At 45.1% G+C, this 19,015-nt stretch overlaps 1 protein-coding gene across 2 annotated transcripts in view; it reads left to right on the top strand.

The window, feature by feature from the left end:
• The window catches only part of LOC139263503 (calmin-like), a 98,690-nt gene that overhangs the window by 45,999 nt on the left and 33,676 nt on the right, over positions 1-19,015 (top strand). For both annotated transcript variants that reach the window (XM_070879684.1, XM_070879685.1), the window contains 4 exons: positions 4,709-4,804; positions 5,846-5,929; positions 6,345-6,437; positions 16,923-17,110. In XM_070879684.1, the coding sequence (XP_070735785.1) occupies positions 4,709-4,804; positions 5,846-5,929; positions 6,345-6,437; positions 16,923-17,110 (461 nt within the window). The remainder of the gene's footprint in view (positions 1-4,708; positions 4,805-5,845; positions 5,930-6,344; positions 6,438-16,922; positions 17,111-19,015) is intronic.

Below are 19,015 nucleotides of genomic sequence, written 5' to 3'. Positions count from 1 at the left end.
TTTTTGTCTTTTGCCTTGGGTTTCTCTGCCCTCCACTTTACTATTCTACTTTCTATCTTTTGCTTCTGACTCCATTTTATTTCCCTCTGTCTCCCTGCATAGGTTCCCATCCCCCTGCCATATTAGTTTAACCCCTCCCCAACAGCACTAGCAAACACTCCCCCTAGGATATTGGTTCAGTCCTGCCCAGGTGCACACCGTCTGGTTTGTACTGGTCTACCTCCCCCAGAACCGGTTCCAATGTCCCAGGAATTTGAATCCCTCCCTTCTGCACCGCTCCTCAAGCCACGTATTCATCTGAGCTATCCTGCGATTCCTACTCTGACTAGCACGTGGCACTGGTAGCAATCCTGAGATTACTACTTTTGAGGTCCTACTTTTTAATTTAGCTCCTAGCTCCCTAAATTCGTCTTGTAGGACCTCATCCCATTTTTTACCTATATCGTTGGTACCTATATGCACCACGACAACTGGCTGTTTACCCTCCCCCTTCAAAATGTACTGCACCCGCTCTGAGACATCCTTGACTCTTGCACCAGGGAAGCAACATACCACCCTGGAGTCTCGGTTGCGGCCGCAGAAACGTTTATCTATTCCCCTTACATTTGAATGCACTATCACTATAGCTAACCCATTCTTTTTCTTGCCCTCCTGTGCAGCAGATCCACCCCTGGTGCCATGGACTTGGCTGCTGCTGCCCTCCCCTCAACTGTACCCAAAGCAGTGTATCTGTTTTGCAGGGGGATGACCGCAGGGGACCCCTGCACTACCTTCCTTCCACTGCTCTTCCTGTTGGTCATCCAAACCCTATCTGGCTGTGTTAACCGTTCTAACCCTGGAGGCAAACTTGGGCCCCATAATTCAATCAGATTCAAGTTGGTTATGGATAAGGACAAGAATAGGCCTGGAATAAAAGTTCCGAATTGGGGAAAAGCTAATTTTGCTAAGTTAAGGAGTGATTTGGCCATAGTGGACTGGAAACAGCTACTTGTGGGTAAATCGGTGTCGGAACAGTGGGAAGCATTCAAGGAGGAGATCCGAAAGGTTCAGGCCAAACATGTGCCCTTAAAGAAAAAAGCTGGGAAAAATAATTATAGAGCCTCCTGGATGTCGAGGGACTTACAGGGGAGGATTAAGAAAAAAAGGGATTATGTCTCATATCAATGGCTAAATACTTTAGAATTTTTAGAGGAATATAAAAAGATAAGAGGTAAAATTAAAAAGGATATTAGGAATGCTAAGAGAGAGCACGAGAAATTCTTGGCCAGTAAAATTAAGGAAAACCCGAAGATGTTCGATAAATATATTAAGAGTAACTAAGGAAAAGGTAAGGCCTATTAGAGACCATGAGGGTAATCTTGTGACGAGGTGGAAGATGTTGACTAATACTCTGCATCTGTTTTCACAAAGGAAAGAGGTAATGCAGATACTGCTATAGAGGAGGAGTGTAATATTCTGGATGAAATAAATATAGTGAGCGAGAAAGTATTAAGGGGTTTAGCAGCTTTGAAAGTAGATAGGTTCCCAGACCCGGATGAAATGCATCCCAGGTTGTTGAGCGAAGTAAAAGAGGAAATAGCAGAGGCCTTGACCATCATTTTCCAGTCCTTTTTGGATATGGTCATGGTGCTGGAGGATTGGTGGACTGCTAATGTAGTACCCTTGTTTACGAAGGGAAAAAGGGATAGGCCGAGTAATTACAGGCCTGTCGGCCTAACTTCACTGGTGGGAAAATTATTGGAAAAAATCCTGAAAGACAGGATAAATTTGCATTTGGATAGGCAAGGATTAATTAGGGACAGTCAGCACGGGTTTGTTAAGGGAAGATCGTGTTTGACTAACCTGATTGAATTTTTTGAGGAGGTAACCAAGAGGGTCGATGAGGGTAGTGCGTACAATGTAGTATATATGGACTTTAGCAAGGCTTTTGATAATGTCCCTCATGGTAGACTGGTCATGAAGGTTAAAGTCCATGGGATCCAGGGCAAAGTGGCAAGTTGGATCCAAAATTGGCTTGGAGGTAGGAAGCAAAGGGTAATGATTGATTGATGTTTTTGTGACTGGAAGGATGTTTCCAGTGGGGTTCTGCAGGGCTCAGTACTGGGTCCCTTGCTTTTTGTGGTATATAGCAACGATTTAGATTTGAATATAGGAAGTATGATTAAGAAGTTTGCAGACGACACTAAAATTGGCTGTGTGGTTGATAATGAAGAGGAAAGTCATGGACTGCAGGAGGATATCAATCCACTGGTCAGGTGGGCAGAGCAGTGGCAAATGGAATTTAATTCAGAGAAGTGTGAGGTGATGCACTTTGGAAGGGCTAATAAGGAAAGGGTATACATATTAAGTGGTAGGCCACTTAATAGTGTAGATGAACAAAGAGACCTTGGAGTGCTTGTCCACAGATCCCTGAAAGTAGCAGGCGAGGTGGATAAGATGGTTAAGAAGGCATATGGAATGCTTGCCTTTATTGGTCAAGGTATAGAATATAAGAGCAGGGAGGTTATGCTTGAATTGTATAATACTTTGGTTAGGCCACAGCTGGAGTACTGCGTGCAGTTCTGGTCGCCGTATTATAGGAAGGACGTGATTGCACTAGAGGGTGCAGAGGAGATTTACTAGGATGCTGCCTGGAATGGAGAATCTCAGCCATGAACTCATTGAATGGCGGTGCAGGCTCGAAGGGCCGAATGGCCTACTCCTGCACCTATTTTCTATGTTTCTATGTTCTATGTTATGAGGACAGATTGGATAGGCTGGATTTGTTCTCTTTGGAACGGAAGAGGTTGAGAGGAGACCTCATCGAGGTGTACAAAATATTGAGAGGCCTGGACAAAGTGGATAGGAAGGGTCTATTTCCATTGGTGAAGGGTGCATAGTTTTAAAGTGGTTGGTGGAAGGTTTAGAGGGGATTTGGGGGGGGGGGGGGGCGTGCTTTACACAGGGTTGAAGGGATCTGGAACTCGCTGCCTGGAAGAGTGGTGGATGCAGAAACCCTCACCACTTTTAAGAGATGGTTGGATGGGCCCTTAAAGTGCAGTAACCTGCAGGGTTATGGACGTAGAGCTGGTAATTGGGATTAGACTGGATGACCTTTTGTTGATCGGCGCAGATATAATGGTAAGTACTGCAGGGAATAGAATATGGCCAGGGTGATCTCCTGGACTAGTTCGATTGCCTGGATGGGTCAGAGAGGAATTTTCCCAGATTTTTTTCTCCCAAAATTGGCCTCGGTTTTTTATCTGGTTTTTGCCTCTCCCAGGAGATCACATGGCTCCAGTTGGGGTGGAGTGTAGATGTTTTTAGTATAAGGGGTGTTGCAGTGGTGTGGGGCGGACTGGTTGGGCTGGGTGCTCTTTGCCTTTCCGTCATTGTTCATAAGTTTGTATGTAACTTTTAGGGCAGTTGACGAAGGGCTGTGCAGCTCTTTGTTGGCCGGCGCAGTCTGCGCTGTAAATTTCTCTGTTTCTATATATAAAACACACACTATCTCTATCAGAAGTTCCTACAGACCTGGGAAGGCATTGGAAAAGCTGGTTTCCAGTGCACAATGCACATGTGCAGGAAACCAACATTTCTGATCTGTCAAGTTTTTGGTCTTGACAGATGGCCGCATCTGAGGAGCTAAGACACTTGCAGGGTAAAATTTCCGATATATTTATGAATATCTTGCCCTGCAAATGTCCTTTAAAATCCTGCGCCTGAAAATTCAGGCATATAGCCTACTTTTACAGGCGCAAGTGGTTAAAAATACCCAAACAAATAAAAAAAAATTATAAAAGCACATTTTATGTTTTAAAAACCCTCCCCACTACAGTAAGTTTATTTTAAGTGTTAATAAAAAAAAGTTTTAAAAAGTTGGCAAACTTTTTTTTTATATAACAACTTTAATTTAAATGAATGTTAAATGTGTATGTTATTTTCTATTTTTTATTTGGGGGGGGATTTCTCATTCATAGCAATAGGAGTTCCGTACTTATGAATGAGAAACTATGCTGTACCTGATTGGCTGCTGTCACTAGATCCCGGCCTGCACACTCCCCCATGTGCACGAGCTGCGTGCGCAGTCACCTCTGGGCCTCAGGCTCGGAAGTTCGGACAGTCGCAACAGCAGCGGGTAAGTGCATATCTTTTTTCTTTTTTTTAAGCTTGTTTGCCCGTGGGAATGGTGTAACCGGAATTTCGGGGACTATCTCCTCCTTTGACTTGGCCCTGGTTTGGTCTGGATGTGCCTCGGTGAAACGCCTTGGGACGTTTTTCTACATTGAAGCCGCTAAATAAATGCAAGTTGTCGAATGTTCAAGGCACTCAACTCCTGTTTCTAGAACATATCTACAGCTCATATCGTGAACTTGCATTTATATAGAAAATCTATATAACTACTTGCATTTATATAGCACCTTTAACCTATTAAAACGACCCAAGCCACTGCACTGGAGCAATATATACATGCACACATACAGCAGTATATGTCTGTAATGTCATTTATCTCTTGTACTTATTTATAGAGCAATGTATTGCTGTGTTTTCTCAAAGTAACAATTCTTTAATCTAGACGGGCACATTAAAACTCCTAGAATTTTCCCCTCCTCTCCTCGGCCATTATTCTGTTACACCCGGCTGGTAAAATGATTGCGTCATGTTGTGCGCATGTGCACTTTAGGGCTGCCCACTCACTGCGTGCCACTCTCTGTTTGTCCCCTTTCAGTGCCAACCGTCCCTGGAAGTGAAGGATTTGTTTCAAGACATGCAGGATGGGAGGATCCTGATGGCTCTGCTGGAGGTGTTGTCTGGACACAGACTGGTAAAGCACTGCTGGGCCTTGTGATTTGTGGCTGTGTTTCTTTCCTATTTAATTGAGTGCAGTACCAAACAACTTTTACATGGTGGTAGATATCTTATTGAAGCACGTATTCTGATTATGTAATGATTTTAAAATGTTCAATAGCAAGGAAGTTACACTAAACCTTTATAAATCTAGTCCTCAGCTGGAGAATTGTGTCCAATTCTGGGCGCCACACTTTAGGAAGGATGTTGAGGACTCTGGGAGGGTGCAGAGCAATGTTCCCTTTAAGCTGCACGGCTGCGTAGTGATCTGCTGGTCCCGAGCAGGCCGCTCAACACTGTTATGATGGAAAAATCTGCGCATGCGTGGTAATTTGAATGGGCCTTGCAGCCTCTTTTAAAGAGGCCGTGCACCCAAAAAGTATAAGTGGGAACATTGGTGCAGAGGAGAATTACCAGAATGAGGGACTTCGGTTACATGGAGAAGGTGGGATTTCTCTCCATAGGCAGAGAAGGTTAAGGGGAGATTTAATAGAGGCAATCAAAATTATGAGGGACTTTGATGGAGGAGATAGGAAGAAACTGTTTCCAGTGGCGGGAAGGGTCGGTAATTAGAGGACTGCTCCCCACAGTTACACGTTCGGAGCTGCTGATAATGCCAAGCAGAGTCCACGGTCCTTCCCCACAGGGAGAGAAGTCACCCCCAATATGTGCTCGGGTCATTTCCCAGCAGCTGGTTGCAATGGTGCAGGCAATTTGACCAGCTCGGGCTGCTGCATCGCAGAGGTGGCTGGCAGCATGTGGTACCAGCCGCATCTTGATACAGTGTCGTCTTTTCACAGGTGCTGGTGGGTGAAGCAGGACAGGGATTTACCTTGTGTAAATATTGCGTGGTGACATTTTGCTGGGGCTCCGAGTTTGAGGAGTAGTGTGTGGCCCTGTCAGTGGTTTTCGATGGTAGGCGTGTACCAGCAGAGCATGGGTACGCGAGCAATTTCCTCATTGTCATTACCGTGCCCTCTGGCCCTGAATCGGCTGACAGCTCTTTGTCTTTGCACAGATGCACCTGTACAAACATTCATTGCATCGGATTTTCCGGCTGAACAACATTGCGAAAGCCCTGGGGTTTCTGGAGGAAGGATATGTGAGTAGCGGGTACTTCAAGTTTCCTGGATCAGGCCTGATGCGGCAGCTTTTGTCCAATTCTCACACGACTCCGATTTAAAACACAATTTCAATCTCTTCTATTCATCTCCAGCTTGCTCTGTTGAATTTATTGGCGGGTCCTGAGTTCCGCCCGCTTTCCTTAAGGCCGAGGTGATAAAGACAATACCTACTCCACTGACTCTGATTGCTCCTGTAGTCAGAGTTATTCTCTAATATTTGGAATTTTAATGTGAGCATTCTCACAAGTTGAATGTGAAAATTGGAACTTTTATGGTGCATGTTCGTTGTTGCGGCGTGATGTGAATTGTGAGTTGGAAGCTTGCTTTAAAATATCCGTCCAGTAATTAGAAATGTTTTAGGTATTAACTAATCAGTGTCTATACTGTTTGTAGGTGAAGCTGGTCAGCATTGATGCCCAAGAGATTGCAGATGGCAACCCCTCCATGATCCTCGGCTTAATCTGGAACATCATTCTCCATTTCCAGGTAAGGTAATGACACTCCCTCCCTCCACTGACTGAGGAAGCAGCCAATCATTCTCAACCCTCCCTAACCAATCAATCGAGGTAAGACTCTATGTGATGCACCTTAATAGCCAACTGATCTTATCACACCAATCATCGAAGGAGGCCAAATGAAGCAGTCCATGCCCGCATACAGTAAGACCTGGCTGACATTAGCTTGGGCTGATAAGTGGCAAGTAACATTCACGCCACAAAAGTGCCAGGCAATGACTATCTCCATCAAGCAACAGTTTAACCACCTCCTCTTAATATTCAACGGAATTACCATCGGCGAATCCCCCACCATCAACATCCTGGGGGTAACCATTGACCAGAAACTTAACTGGACCCGCCACATAAATAGTGTGGCAACAAGAGCAGGTCAGAGGCTGGGTATTCTGCGGTGAGTGTCTCACCTTCTGACTCCCCAAAACTTTTCCACCATCTACAAGGCACAAATCAGGAGTCATATGGAATACTCTCCACTTACCTGGATGAGTGCAACTCCCACAACACTCAAGAAGCTCGACATCATCCAGGACAAAGCAGCTCGCTTGATTGTCACCCCATCCACCACCTTCAGCATTCACTCCCTCCACCACCGGCGCACCGTGGCTGCAGTGCGCACCATCTACAAGATGCACTGCAGCAACTCGCCAAGGCTTGTTCGGCAGAAGCTCCCAAACCCGTGACCTCTACCACTTAAAAGGACAAGGGTAGCAGACGCACGGGAGCACCATCATGTGCAAGCTCCCCTCCAAGTTACACACAATCCTGACTTGAAACTATATCGCCGTTCCTTCATTGTTGCTGGGTTAAAATCATGGAAATCTCTCCTGAACAGCACTGTGGGAGTTCCTTCACCACAAGGACCGCAGCGGTTCAAGAAAGCGGCTCACTACCACCTTCTCAAGCGCATTTAGTGATGGGCAATAAATGATGGCCTTGCCAGCGATCCCCACATTTTTTAATTTGGTCCGTCGTGCCATTTCATTGAAAGAGCTATCCAATTCGTTCAGGAACAAAAATGCAAAAAGACAAAGAAAAAGGAGAAGGCAATAGAAAACCATAGGAACATAAGAAATAGGAGCAAGAATAGGCCACCTGGCCCCTTTAGCTTGCTCCGCCATTTAATAAGATTGTGGCTGATCCGATCACGGACTCAGCTCCACTTCCCTGCCCGCTCCCCATAATCCTTTATTCACCCTTATCGCTCAAAAATCTGTCTAACTCCGCCTTAAATACATTCAATGACCCAGCCTCCACAGCTCTCTGGGGCAGAGAATTCCACAGATTTACAACCCTCTGAGAGAAGAAAATCCTTCTTAGCTCAGTTTTAAATAGGCGGGCCCTTATTCTGAGACTATGCCCCCTAATTTTAGTTTCCCCTATGTAGAAATATCCTTTCTGCGTCCACCTTGTCGAGCCGCCTCATTATCTTGTATGTTTCGATAAGGTCACCTCTCATTCTCTGAACTCCAATGTGTATAGCACCAACCTACTCAATCTATCTTCTTAAGTCAACCCCCTTATCTCTGGAATCCACCTCGTGAACCTTCTCTGAACAGCCTCCAATGCAAGTATATCCTTCCTTAAATACGGTGACCAAAACTGTACGCAGTGCTTTAGGTGTGTCCTCATCAATACCCTGTACAGTTGAAGCAGGACTTCTCTGCTTTTATACTCCATACCCCTTGCAATAAAGGCCAACATTCCATTTGCCTTCCTGATTACTTTCTGTACCTGCATACTAACTTTTTGTTTCATGCACAAGGACCCCCAGGTCCCTCTGTACGGCAGCACTTTGCAATTTTTCTCCATTTAAATTAGAATTTGCTTTTCTATTTTTTTTCTGCCAAGTGGATAACCTCACAATTTCCCACACTTTGCTCTATCTGCCAAATTTTTCCCACTCACTTAACTTGTCATAGAAACATAGAAAATAGGTGCAGGAGTAGGCCATTCGGCCCTTCGAGCCTGCACCACCATTCAGTATGATTATGGCTGATCATTCACCTCAATACCCCTTTCCTGCTTTCTCTCTCTCCATACCCCTTGATCTCTTTAGCCGTAAGGGCCATATCTAACTCCCTCTTCAATATATCCAATGAACTGGCATCAACAACGCTCTGCGGTAGAGAATTCCACACGTTAACAACTCTCTGAGTGAAGAAGTTTCTCCTCATCTCGGTCCTAAATGGCTTACCCCTTCTCCTTAGACTGTGACCCAACTGTTCTGGACTTCCCCAACATTGGGAACATTCTTCCTGCATCTAACCTGTCCAGTCCCGTCAGAATTTTATATGTTTCTATGAGATCCCTTCTCATTCTTCTAAACTCCAAAGAATACAGGCCCAGTCGATCCAGTCTCTCCTCATATGTCAGTCCTACCATCCCGGGAATCAGTCTGGTGAACCTTCGCTGCACTCCCGCAATAGCAAGAATGTCCTTCCTCAGATTAGGAGACAAACACTGAACACAATATTCCAGGTGAGGCCTCACCAAGGCCCTGTACAGCTGCAGCAAGACCTCCCTGCTCCTATACTCAAATCCCCTAGCTATGAAGGATAACATGTCATTTGCCTTCTTCACAGCCTGCTGCACCTTCATGCCAACTTTCAATGACTGATGTACCGTTACACCTCCCTATTCCTAATCTGCCACCATTCAGATAATATTCTGCCTTCATGTTTTTGCCACCAAAATGGATAAACCTCACATTTATCCACATTATACTGCATCTGCTATGCATTTGCCCACTCACCTAACCTGTCCAAGTCACCCTGGAGCCTCTTGGCATCCTCCTCACAACTCACATCGCCACTCAGCTTAGTGTCATCTGCAAACTTGGAGATATTACTCTCAATTCCTTCATCTAAATCATTGATGTATATTGTAAATAGCTGGGGTCCCAACACTGAGCCCTGCGGCACCCCACTAGTCACTACCTGCGATTCTGAAAAGGACCCGTTTATCCCGACACTCTGCTTCCTGAGTGCCAACCAGTTCTCTATCCATGTCAATACATTACCCCCTTTTGAAGGTCCAAATACACCACATCCATTGGTTCTCCCTTGTCCACTCTACTAGTTACATCCTCAAAAAACTCTAGGAGATTTGTCAAGCATGATTTCCCTTTCATAAATCCATGCTGACTTGGACCGATCCTGTCGCTGCTTTCCAAATGCGCTGCTATTTCATCTTTCATAATTGATTCCAACATTTTCCCCACTAATGATGTCAGGCTAACCGGTCTATAATTCCCCATTTTCTCTCTCTCTCCTTTCTTAAAAAGTGGTGTTACATTAGCTACCTTCCAGTCCATAGGAACTGATGCAGCGTCGATAGACTGTTGGAAAATGATCACTAATGCCTCCACTATTTCTAGGGCCATGTCCTTAGTGGACAAGGGAGAACTGGTGGATGTGGTGTATTTGGATTTTCAAAAGGCTTTTGACAAGGTCCCACACAAGAGATTGGTGTGCAAAATCAAAGCACATGGTATTGGGGGTAATATACTGACGTGGATATAGAACTGGTTGGCAGATAGGAAGCAGAGAGTCAGGATAAACGGGTCCTTTTCAGAATGGCAGGCAGTTACTAGTGGAGTGCCGCAGGGCTCAGTGCTGGGACCCCAGCTCTTTACAATATATATTAATGATTTAGATGATGGAATTGAGTGGAATATCTCCAAGTTTGCTGATGACACTAAACTGGGTGGAGGTGTGATTGTGAGGAGGACGCTAAGAGGCTGCAGGGTGACTTGTACAGGTTAGGCGAGTGGGCAAATACATGGCAGATGCAGTATAATGTGGATAAATGTGAGGTTATCCACTTTGGGGGCAAAAACACGAAGGCAGAATATTATCTGAATGGTGGCAGATTAGGAAAAGGGGAAGTGCAACGAGACCTGGGTGTCATGGTTCATCAGTCACTGAAAGTGGGCATGCAGGTACAGCAGGCTGTGAAGAAGGCAAATGGTATGTTGGCCTTCATAGCTAGGGGATTTGAATACAGGAGCAGGAAGGTCATACTGCAGTTGTACAGGGCCTTAGTGAGGCCTCACCTGGAATATTGTGTTCAGTTTTGGTCTCCTAATCTGAGGAAGGACATTCTTGCTATTGAGGGAGTGCAGCGAAGGTTCACTAGACTGATTCCAGGGAGGGTTGGACTGTCATATGAGGAGAGACTGGATCAACTGGGCCTGTATTCACTGGGGTTTAGAAGAATGAGAGGGGATCTCATATAAACCTATAAGATTCTGACGGGACTGGACAGGTTAGATGCAGGAAGAATGTTACCGATGTTGGGGAAGTCCAGAACCAGGGGACACAGTCTTAGGATAAGGGGTAGGCCATTCAGGACTGAGATGAGGAGAAACTTCTTCACTCAGAGTTGTTAACCTATGGAATTCTCTACCGCAGAGAGTTGTTGATGCCAGTTCATTGGATATATTAAAGAGGGAGTTAGATATGGCCCTTACGGCTAAAAGGATCAAGGGGTATGGAGAGAAAACAGGAAAGGGTACTGAGGAAATGATCAGCCCTGATCTTATTGAATGGCGGTGCAGGCTCGAAGGGCCGAATGGCCTACTCCTGCACCTATTTTCTATGTTTCTATCCCAGAGTACTTATCAGGCCCCGGGGATTTATTGGCCTTCAATCCGATCAATTTTCCTAACACAATTTCCTGACTAATAAGGATTTCCTTCAGTACCTCCTTCTCGCTTGACCCTCGGTCTCCTCGTATTTCAGGAGCGTTATTTGTGTCTTCCTTCGTGAAGACAGAACCGAAGTATTTGTTCAATTGGTCTGCCATTTCTTTGTTCCCCATTATAAATTCACCTGATTCTGACTGCACGGGACCTACGTTTGCTTTCACTAATCTTTTTCTCTTCACATATATATAGAAGCTTTTGCAGTAAGTTTTTATGTTCCCTGCAAGCTTCCTCTCAAACTCTATTTTCCCCCTCCTAATTAAACCCTTTGTCCTCCTCTGCTGAATTCTAAATTTCTCCCAGTCCTCAGGTTTGCTGCTTTTTCTGGCCAATTTATATGCTTCTTCCTTGGATTTAACACTATCCCTAATTTCCCTTGTTAGCCACGGTTGAGCCACCTTCCCCGTTTTATTTTTACTCCAGACAGGGATGTACAATTGTTGAAGTTCATCCATGTGATCTTTTAAATGTTTGCCATTGCCTATCCACCGTCAACCCTTTTAAGTATCATTCGCCAGTCTATTCTAGCCAATTCACGTCTCATACCATCGAAGTTACCTTTCCCCAAGTTCAAGACTCTGAATTAACTGTGTCACTCTCCATCTTAATAAAGAATTCTACCATATTATGGTCACTCTTCCCCAAGGGGCCTCGCACAACAAGATTGCTAATTAGTCCTTTCTCATTACGCATCACCATGTCTAGGATGGCCAGCCCTCTAGTTGGTTCCTCGACATATTGATTTAAAAAACCATCCCTAATACACTCCAGGAATTCCTCCTCCACTGTACTGTTACCAGTTTGGTTAGCCCAATCTATATGTAGATTAATGGTCGCCCATGATAACTGCTGTACCTTTAGTCACCTTACTTAAGGAAGGATATACTAGCTTTGGAGGGGGTACAGAGACGATTCACTAGGCTGATTCCAGAGATAAGGGGGTTACCTTATGATGATAGGTTGAGTAGACTGGGTCTTTACTCGTTGGAGTTCAGAAGGATGAGGGGTGATCTTATAGAAACATTTAAAATAATGAAAGGGATAGACAAGATAGAGGCAGAGAGGTTGTTTCCACTGGTCGGGGAGACTAGAACTAGGGGGCACAGCCTCAAAATACGGGGGAGCCAATCTAAAACCGAGTTGAGAAGGAATTTATTCTCCCAGAGGATTGTGAATCTGTGAAATTCTCTGCCCAAGAAGCAGTTGAGGCTAGCTCATTGAATGTATTCAAGTCACGGATAGATAGATTTTTAACCATTAAGGGTTACGGGGAGCGGGCGGGTAAGTGGAGCTGAGTCCACGGCCAGATCAGCCATGATCTTGTTGAATGGCGGAGCAGGCTCGAGGAGCTAGATGGCCTACTCCTGTTCCTAATTCTTATGTTCTTATGTTATGTTTATTGCACACATCCCTAATTTCTTGTTTGATGCTGTCCCCAACGTCACTACCACTGTTTGGTGGTCTGTACACAACTCCCACTAGCGTTTTCTGCCCTTTACCGATTTCATGTGTCCTCCTCACAATTTGCTAATATATTACCCCCAACCCCGTGAACTTTTATCTTGTGCAGTAAGCTTTTATGTGGCACCTTATCGATGCCTTCTGGAAATCCAAATACACCACATCCACTGGTTCTCCCTTATCCACCTGCTCGTTCCATCCTCAAAGAAATCCAGCAAATTTGTCAAATGTGATTTCCCCTTCATAAAATCATGCTGACTCTGCTTGATTGAATCAGGCTTTTCCAAATGTCCTGCTACTGCCTCCTTAATAATGATACTCCAGCATTTTCCCAATGACAGATGTTGGGCTAACTGGTCCATAGTTTACGGCTTTATGTCTACCTCCTTTTTTTAAATAGGGATGTTACATTTGCGGTTTTCCAATCCGCTGGGACCTCTCCAGAATCCAGGGAACTTTTACAAATTACAGCCAATGCATCCACTATCTCTAAAGCCACATCTTTTTAGATTCTGGAACGCACGCCATAGGGTGCAGCTTCAAGGGCCTTCCATAGTAACTTATCTCTCAAATTACCTTTGGGTGAAAAGGACAGAAACACTCTTTAAGAAGGATGTCAAGGCCTTCGAGAGGGTGCAGAAGAGATTTACTGGAATGGCATCAGGGATGAGGGACTTCAGTTATGTGGACAGACTGGCATTGGCTAACTAACAGAAAACAGAGGGTCAGGATAAATGGGTCATTTTCCAGTTGGCAAACGGTAACTTGTGGGGTGCCACAGGTTTCAGTGCTGGGCCTCAATTATTTACAATCTATATTAATGACTTGGATGAAGGGACAGAGTATAATGTAGCCAAGTTTGCTGATCATTTGTTTTCCCACCATCTTTGTATTATGAGGAGGACACACAAAATCTGCAAAGGGATATAGACAGGCTAAGTGAGTGGGCAAACATTTGGCAGATGGAGTATAATGTGGGAAAGTGTGAGGTTATCCACTTTGGCAGAAAAAATAAAAAAGCAAATTATTATTTAAATGGAGAGAGATTACAAAATGCTGCAGTACAGAGGGACCTGGGGGTCCTTGTGCATGAAACACAAAAAGTTAGTATGCAGGTAAATCAGGATGGCAAATGAAATGTTGGCCTTTATTGCAAGGGGGATGGAGTATAAAAGCAGGGAAGTACTGCTGCAACTGTACAGGGTATTGGTGAGACCACACCTAGAGTACTGCGTACAGTTATGGTCTCTTTATTTAAGGAAGGATATACTTGCATTGGAGGTAGTGCAGAGAAGGTTCACTGAGATGAAGGGGTTGACTTATGAAGAAGGGTTGAGCCTATACTCATTGGAGTTAAGAAGAACGAGAAGTGATCTTATTGAAACATATAAGATACTGAGGAGGTTCGACAAGGTACACTCGTTGGGGAATCTAGAACTAGGGGGCATAGTTTAGAATAAGGGGTCGCCCATTTAGAACTGAGTTGCGGAGGAATTTCTTCTGAGGGTCGTAAATCTGTGGAATTCTCTACCCCAGAGAGCTGTGGAGGCTGGGTCATTGAATATATTTAAGGAGGAGATAAATGGATTTTTGAAAGATAAGTGAGTGAAGGGTTATAGGAAAGTGGAGCTGTGCCCAAGAACAGATCATCCATTATCTTATTAGAATGGTGGAGCAGGCTCGAGGGGCCGAATGGCCTACTTCCGCTCCTATTTTTTCTGTTCTTAGTCCCACTCCCCTGCTCTTTCCCCGTAGCCCTGTAATTTTTTCCATTCTCTTTTGAAAGTTACTATTGAATCTGATTCCACTAACCTTTCAGACAGTGCATAACAAATCGCTGTTTTTTTTAAGTTTCCTCATGACACCTCCTGGTTTATTTGCCGATTGCTACCTTAAATCTGTGTCCTCTGTTTACTGACCTTTCTGCCACTGGAAACAGTTTCTTCTTTCCTCTTTTAAAACCATTCATGAATTTGAACGCCTCTATCACATCTTCTCTTAAACATCTCTGCTCTAAGGAGAACAACCCCAGCTATGCCAGTCCATCCATATAACTGAAGTCCCTCATTACTGATACCAGTCTAGTAAATCTCTTCTGCACCCTCTCGAAAGCCTTGACATCCTTCTTAAAGTGTGTGTCTGTCCTTTTCACCCAAAGGTAATTTGTGAGATAAGTTACTAGGGAAGGCCCTTGAAGCTAATGGTCTAAATGGGTTCAAGAGGTAATTGCCTGCATTTCTGGAGAGAGAATGGATTGAAAGATGTGGTGAGAAGGCTTGTTCAATCTAATGGCCTTCACCTTATTTTGTTAGCCAATCTGACAGTGAGCTGAGGATCATGCACACCTTTTCCAATTCTCATCCCTCCCAAGATCCATCCATCTCACGGGTCAACACCCCTCCCCTCTTCCCTTGGCCAAAATCAGTGAGCAGAGCAACAATGGCTCACCTTCCCTATACAAAAGTTCCATTAGATTTGATGTGTTTTTAAGTCAGAAAGTGACATTGACAGAAATGTGAATTTATTAAGGGCCTTTTTCTTTTTAATTAGGCTACAAACCAATTCCCTTCCCCTTTCCCCCACCCACCACTTTATATCCAATGCTGCTGTGGTCACAAATCTAATATGGCTGTGAAGGTGTGTCCAAGATTCAATCAGCTCATCTCTAAGCTATTTGGAAATGAAGACTGTTACCTCCCCTTCGCACAATAAGAACTTAAGAACATAAGAATTTAGGAGCAGGAGTTGGCCATGTTAGTGTTAGTGTTTTATCAGAGGAATCACTCAACACTCAGTCGGTTCCAACGCCAATGCGGCCTTTATTAACGCCAGCGGGGAGGAAGCCTCAGGACTGGATCCAGGCACTTCACTCCGCAGAACAAAGGGTTTCATGGATCTTTATATGTTTTACAACAGTTTACTACAGTTACATACAACAGTTTACTACAGTTACATTAGACCAATAGATAGAGTTAGTCTCTAAACGTAAAGTGGCTCATGTGTTGCTAAGAGGTGTGTTGCTAGGAACGACTCATGTTCCAGGCCCCCCTTTATCTTACTGTCCTTGGGTGCTGTCTTTGGTAGCCTCCTTATCTTAATCCTGTTACAGAGTCGTATTGTCCTTACTTCCACCAGAACATTTAGTCCTGAGACCTGGCTGATTAAAGACACCTGCAGAATTTGCTCGTTAGTCCTGTGTGTGTGAAACAACAATTATCAGTTTCCAGGAATGCGGTCTAATTCAGCTAACAGAAATCCCTTGAGGCTTCACTGGTAGTCATTTTATGATTCAAGTTACATATAGTTCTAACCTTATACTACAGGTGCCGTTGCCCTAGGGTGCCTAATGCCTACAACAGCCATAAGGTCCTTAAAGCCTGCTCCGCCATTCAATATCCTGGCTGATCTTCGATCTCAACTGTACTTTCCTGCCCGATCTCCATATCGTCCAAAAATCTATCGATCTCCGCCTTGAATATACTCAGCGACTCAGCATCCACAGCCCTCTGGGGTAGAGAATTCCAAAGATTCACAACCCTTAGTGAAGAAATTCCTCCTCATCTCAGTCTTAAATGGCCAACACCTTATCCTGAGACTATGCCCCGGAGTTCTAGACTCTTCAGCCAGGGGAAACAACCTCTCCGCCTCAACCCTGTAATCCCCCTCAGAATCAACTAACCCCCACCACCATCACCCCGGATCAGTTTTTCGGTTTTTCTCACCAGTATCTACATCATCCTGAAAGCATTGAATACTGGGATATGGCTCCACAGATGCCAATCATGCTCAAGTACCTTACTTAAGTGCCCATTTCTCCGATGTGAGCTTCTGCAATGAGAGTCGGTCAGCGACCATGTGACGGATCAAAAGTTGAGGCCAATCCTTTTTGCCACCTGACATCCATGCACTTCCAGCGAAGGCTGTTATGGAGCAATCGGGAGCAGGAATCCTCGCTGATGTTTCCCCTCCCTAATCCAAGGCCACTGCCATGGAGATCATCCAACTGTGCGCTGACCAGGGATCGAACCTGGAGTCCCAATGACGTAATTGGAGCCTGATCTGTATATTTAAAGAAGGACCCCTGTGGTTTCTGGCAGCTGTCCTTCCTGCCTGCTCAGAAGAGCAAGTTAAGATCAGAACCCATGGGATGCGAGCTGAATGTCGGTGGGTAACTCCCATGGGCAATTTTTAACTGCTCGACCAGTTTTCAACTTGGTAGTCAGTTAAAATCCCCCTTTTTGTTAAAATGCTACAGATACATAAAACAATGTTTTGTTCCTGTAATTGCAGATAAAGGAAGCAACTGTACACCTGAAGATCTTCTCTTCCGAGTCCAGCCTGTCTTCCTTGCACAGTGGGAGTGATAACGACCTGATGTTACACTCCAGTCCTGAAAAGGCAACCCCTTCGGCTCCATACAAGGACCAGAGGAAAGTCATTAAAGCTCTCCTGAAGTGGGTGCAGAGGAGAACCACAAAGTAAGTTTCTTCTATAATAGAACATAAAAATTAGGAGCAGAAATAGGCCATGCGGCCACTCTAGCCTGCTCCGCTATTGACCACTTTTAACCAGTAAGGGAATTAAGGGTTACGAGGAGAGGGTGGGTAAGTGGAGCTGAGTCCATGGCCAGATCAGCCATGATCTTATTGAATGGCGGAGCGGGCTCGAGGGGCTACTCCTGTTCCTAATTCTTATGTTGTTATGTTCTTATGAATAAGATCATGGCTGATCTTTGACCTCAACTCCACTTTCCTGCCCGATCCCCATATCCAATGGGGATCTATTGGGGATCCCCATGTCTATTTTACTTTCCGGCCTTCTCTCCGTATTCTGCCATTCACAACAGAGCCTACAGTCACGTTGACCCTCCCCTCTGGATCTCTCCCTAAACCCCTTCTCTCGCTGCTGCTCTTCCCCATCTTCAAAAGCCTCCCCAGAACCTACCGCTGGCCATACTATGGCCGCTTTCCTGCTTGGCATTTACTATGTTTCATGTCAAATCAGCTGTGGTTCAGTGGGTATCACTCTTGCCTCGTGAATCAGAAGGTTGTGGGTTCAAGTCCCACTCCAATGACTTGGGCACATAATGCAGTGCTACATTGTCAAAGGTGTCATCCTTCAGATGAGATATTAAACTGAGTCCCCGTCTGCCCTCTCAGGTGGATGTAAAAGATTGCATGACACATGAAGAGCAGGGGAGTTATCCCCAGTGTCCTGGCCAATATTTATCTCTCCACCAACATCTTAAAACATTATCTGGTCATTATCTCTTGCTGTTTGTGGGACCTTGCTATGTGCAACTTGGCTGCTGCGTTTCTTACTACAATAGTGACAATACTTCAAAAGTACTTATTGGCTGCAAAGCACTTTGGGACGTCCTGAGGTTGTGAAAGGTTCTATAGAAATGCAAGTTCCTTATACTGTGTCCCTTTAACCCTGTGGATTGTAATAGTTTATCTCTACATTGACCAGTAATGAATGGATTGAGTTCTAGCACTTTGAAGATCTGTGGCTTTACGTGGGCCGTTCAGATCGGAGACTGAGCAATGTGCAGACCTCTCTCTCAGACACTTGTAGAGTGATTCATTGTAGTAGAGGGAATGCTGCCGTTGTTGGAGTTTCCATCTTTTGGCTGAGGCCCTGTCTGCCTAATGAGGTATCGTCACTTGCGGTTCAAGGGTGTCACAGGTAGAAGCTTTTGAATAAATGCCCAACTTTTTTCCTGCGAGGTTTGGGGGATCATTGAAAAGGTTTTTTTTAAGTTTAATATTAATAGAGGTTGTTTATGAACCAGATTTCTACGACCCTACTATGGGCCCAAGTTTCCACAGGATAAAAAATGGGCGCCCGTTTTTCGCACCTAAAACGGCGCCAGAAAAAAAACGCGCTATTCTCGAGCGCTTTGCAGCTCCTTGTTTGTTTGGCGCGGCGCCCAGGGGGGCGGAGCCTACAATCGCGCCGATTTTGTACGTGGGAGGGGGTGGGTACTATTTAAATTAGTTTTTTTCCTGTCGGCAACGCTGCGCATGCGCGTTGGAGCGTTTGCGCACACGCAGTGTGAAGGAAACATCTCGGCCATTTTTGTAGTTCTTTGTAGCTGTTTAATTTTTGAACATTTTTTAATAAAAGCACATTGCCATCAGCACTGAGGCTACCCTTCTCACTGTCTCCTTCCCCTCCCCACCCTCCACGGCAACAAACGGCGGTTTCCTCCCCCTCCCTCCCCTCCGTGGCGGCAACAAACCGCTGTCTCCTTCCCCTCCCTCCCCTCCACGGCGGCAACAAACCGCTGTCTCCTCCCCCTCCCTCCCCTCCCTCCACGGCAACAAGCCGCTGTCTCCTTCCCCTCCCTCCCCTCCGCGGCGGCAACAAACCGCTGTCTC

This window comes from Pristiophorus japonicus, chromosome 4 (genome assembly GCF_044704955.1).
Source record: "Pristiophorus japonicus isolate sPriJap1 chromosome 4, sPriJap1.hap1, whole genome shotgun sequence".
Taxonomy (NCBI): Eukaryota; Metazoa; Chordata; class Chondrichthyes; family Pristiophoridae; genus Pristiophorus; species Pristiophorus japonicus.
This window is presented reverse-complemented; position numbering and strand designations above follow the sequence as displayed.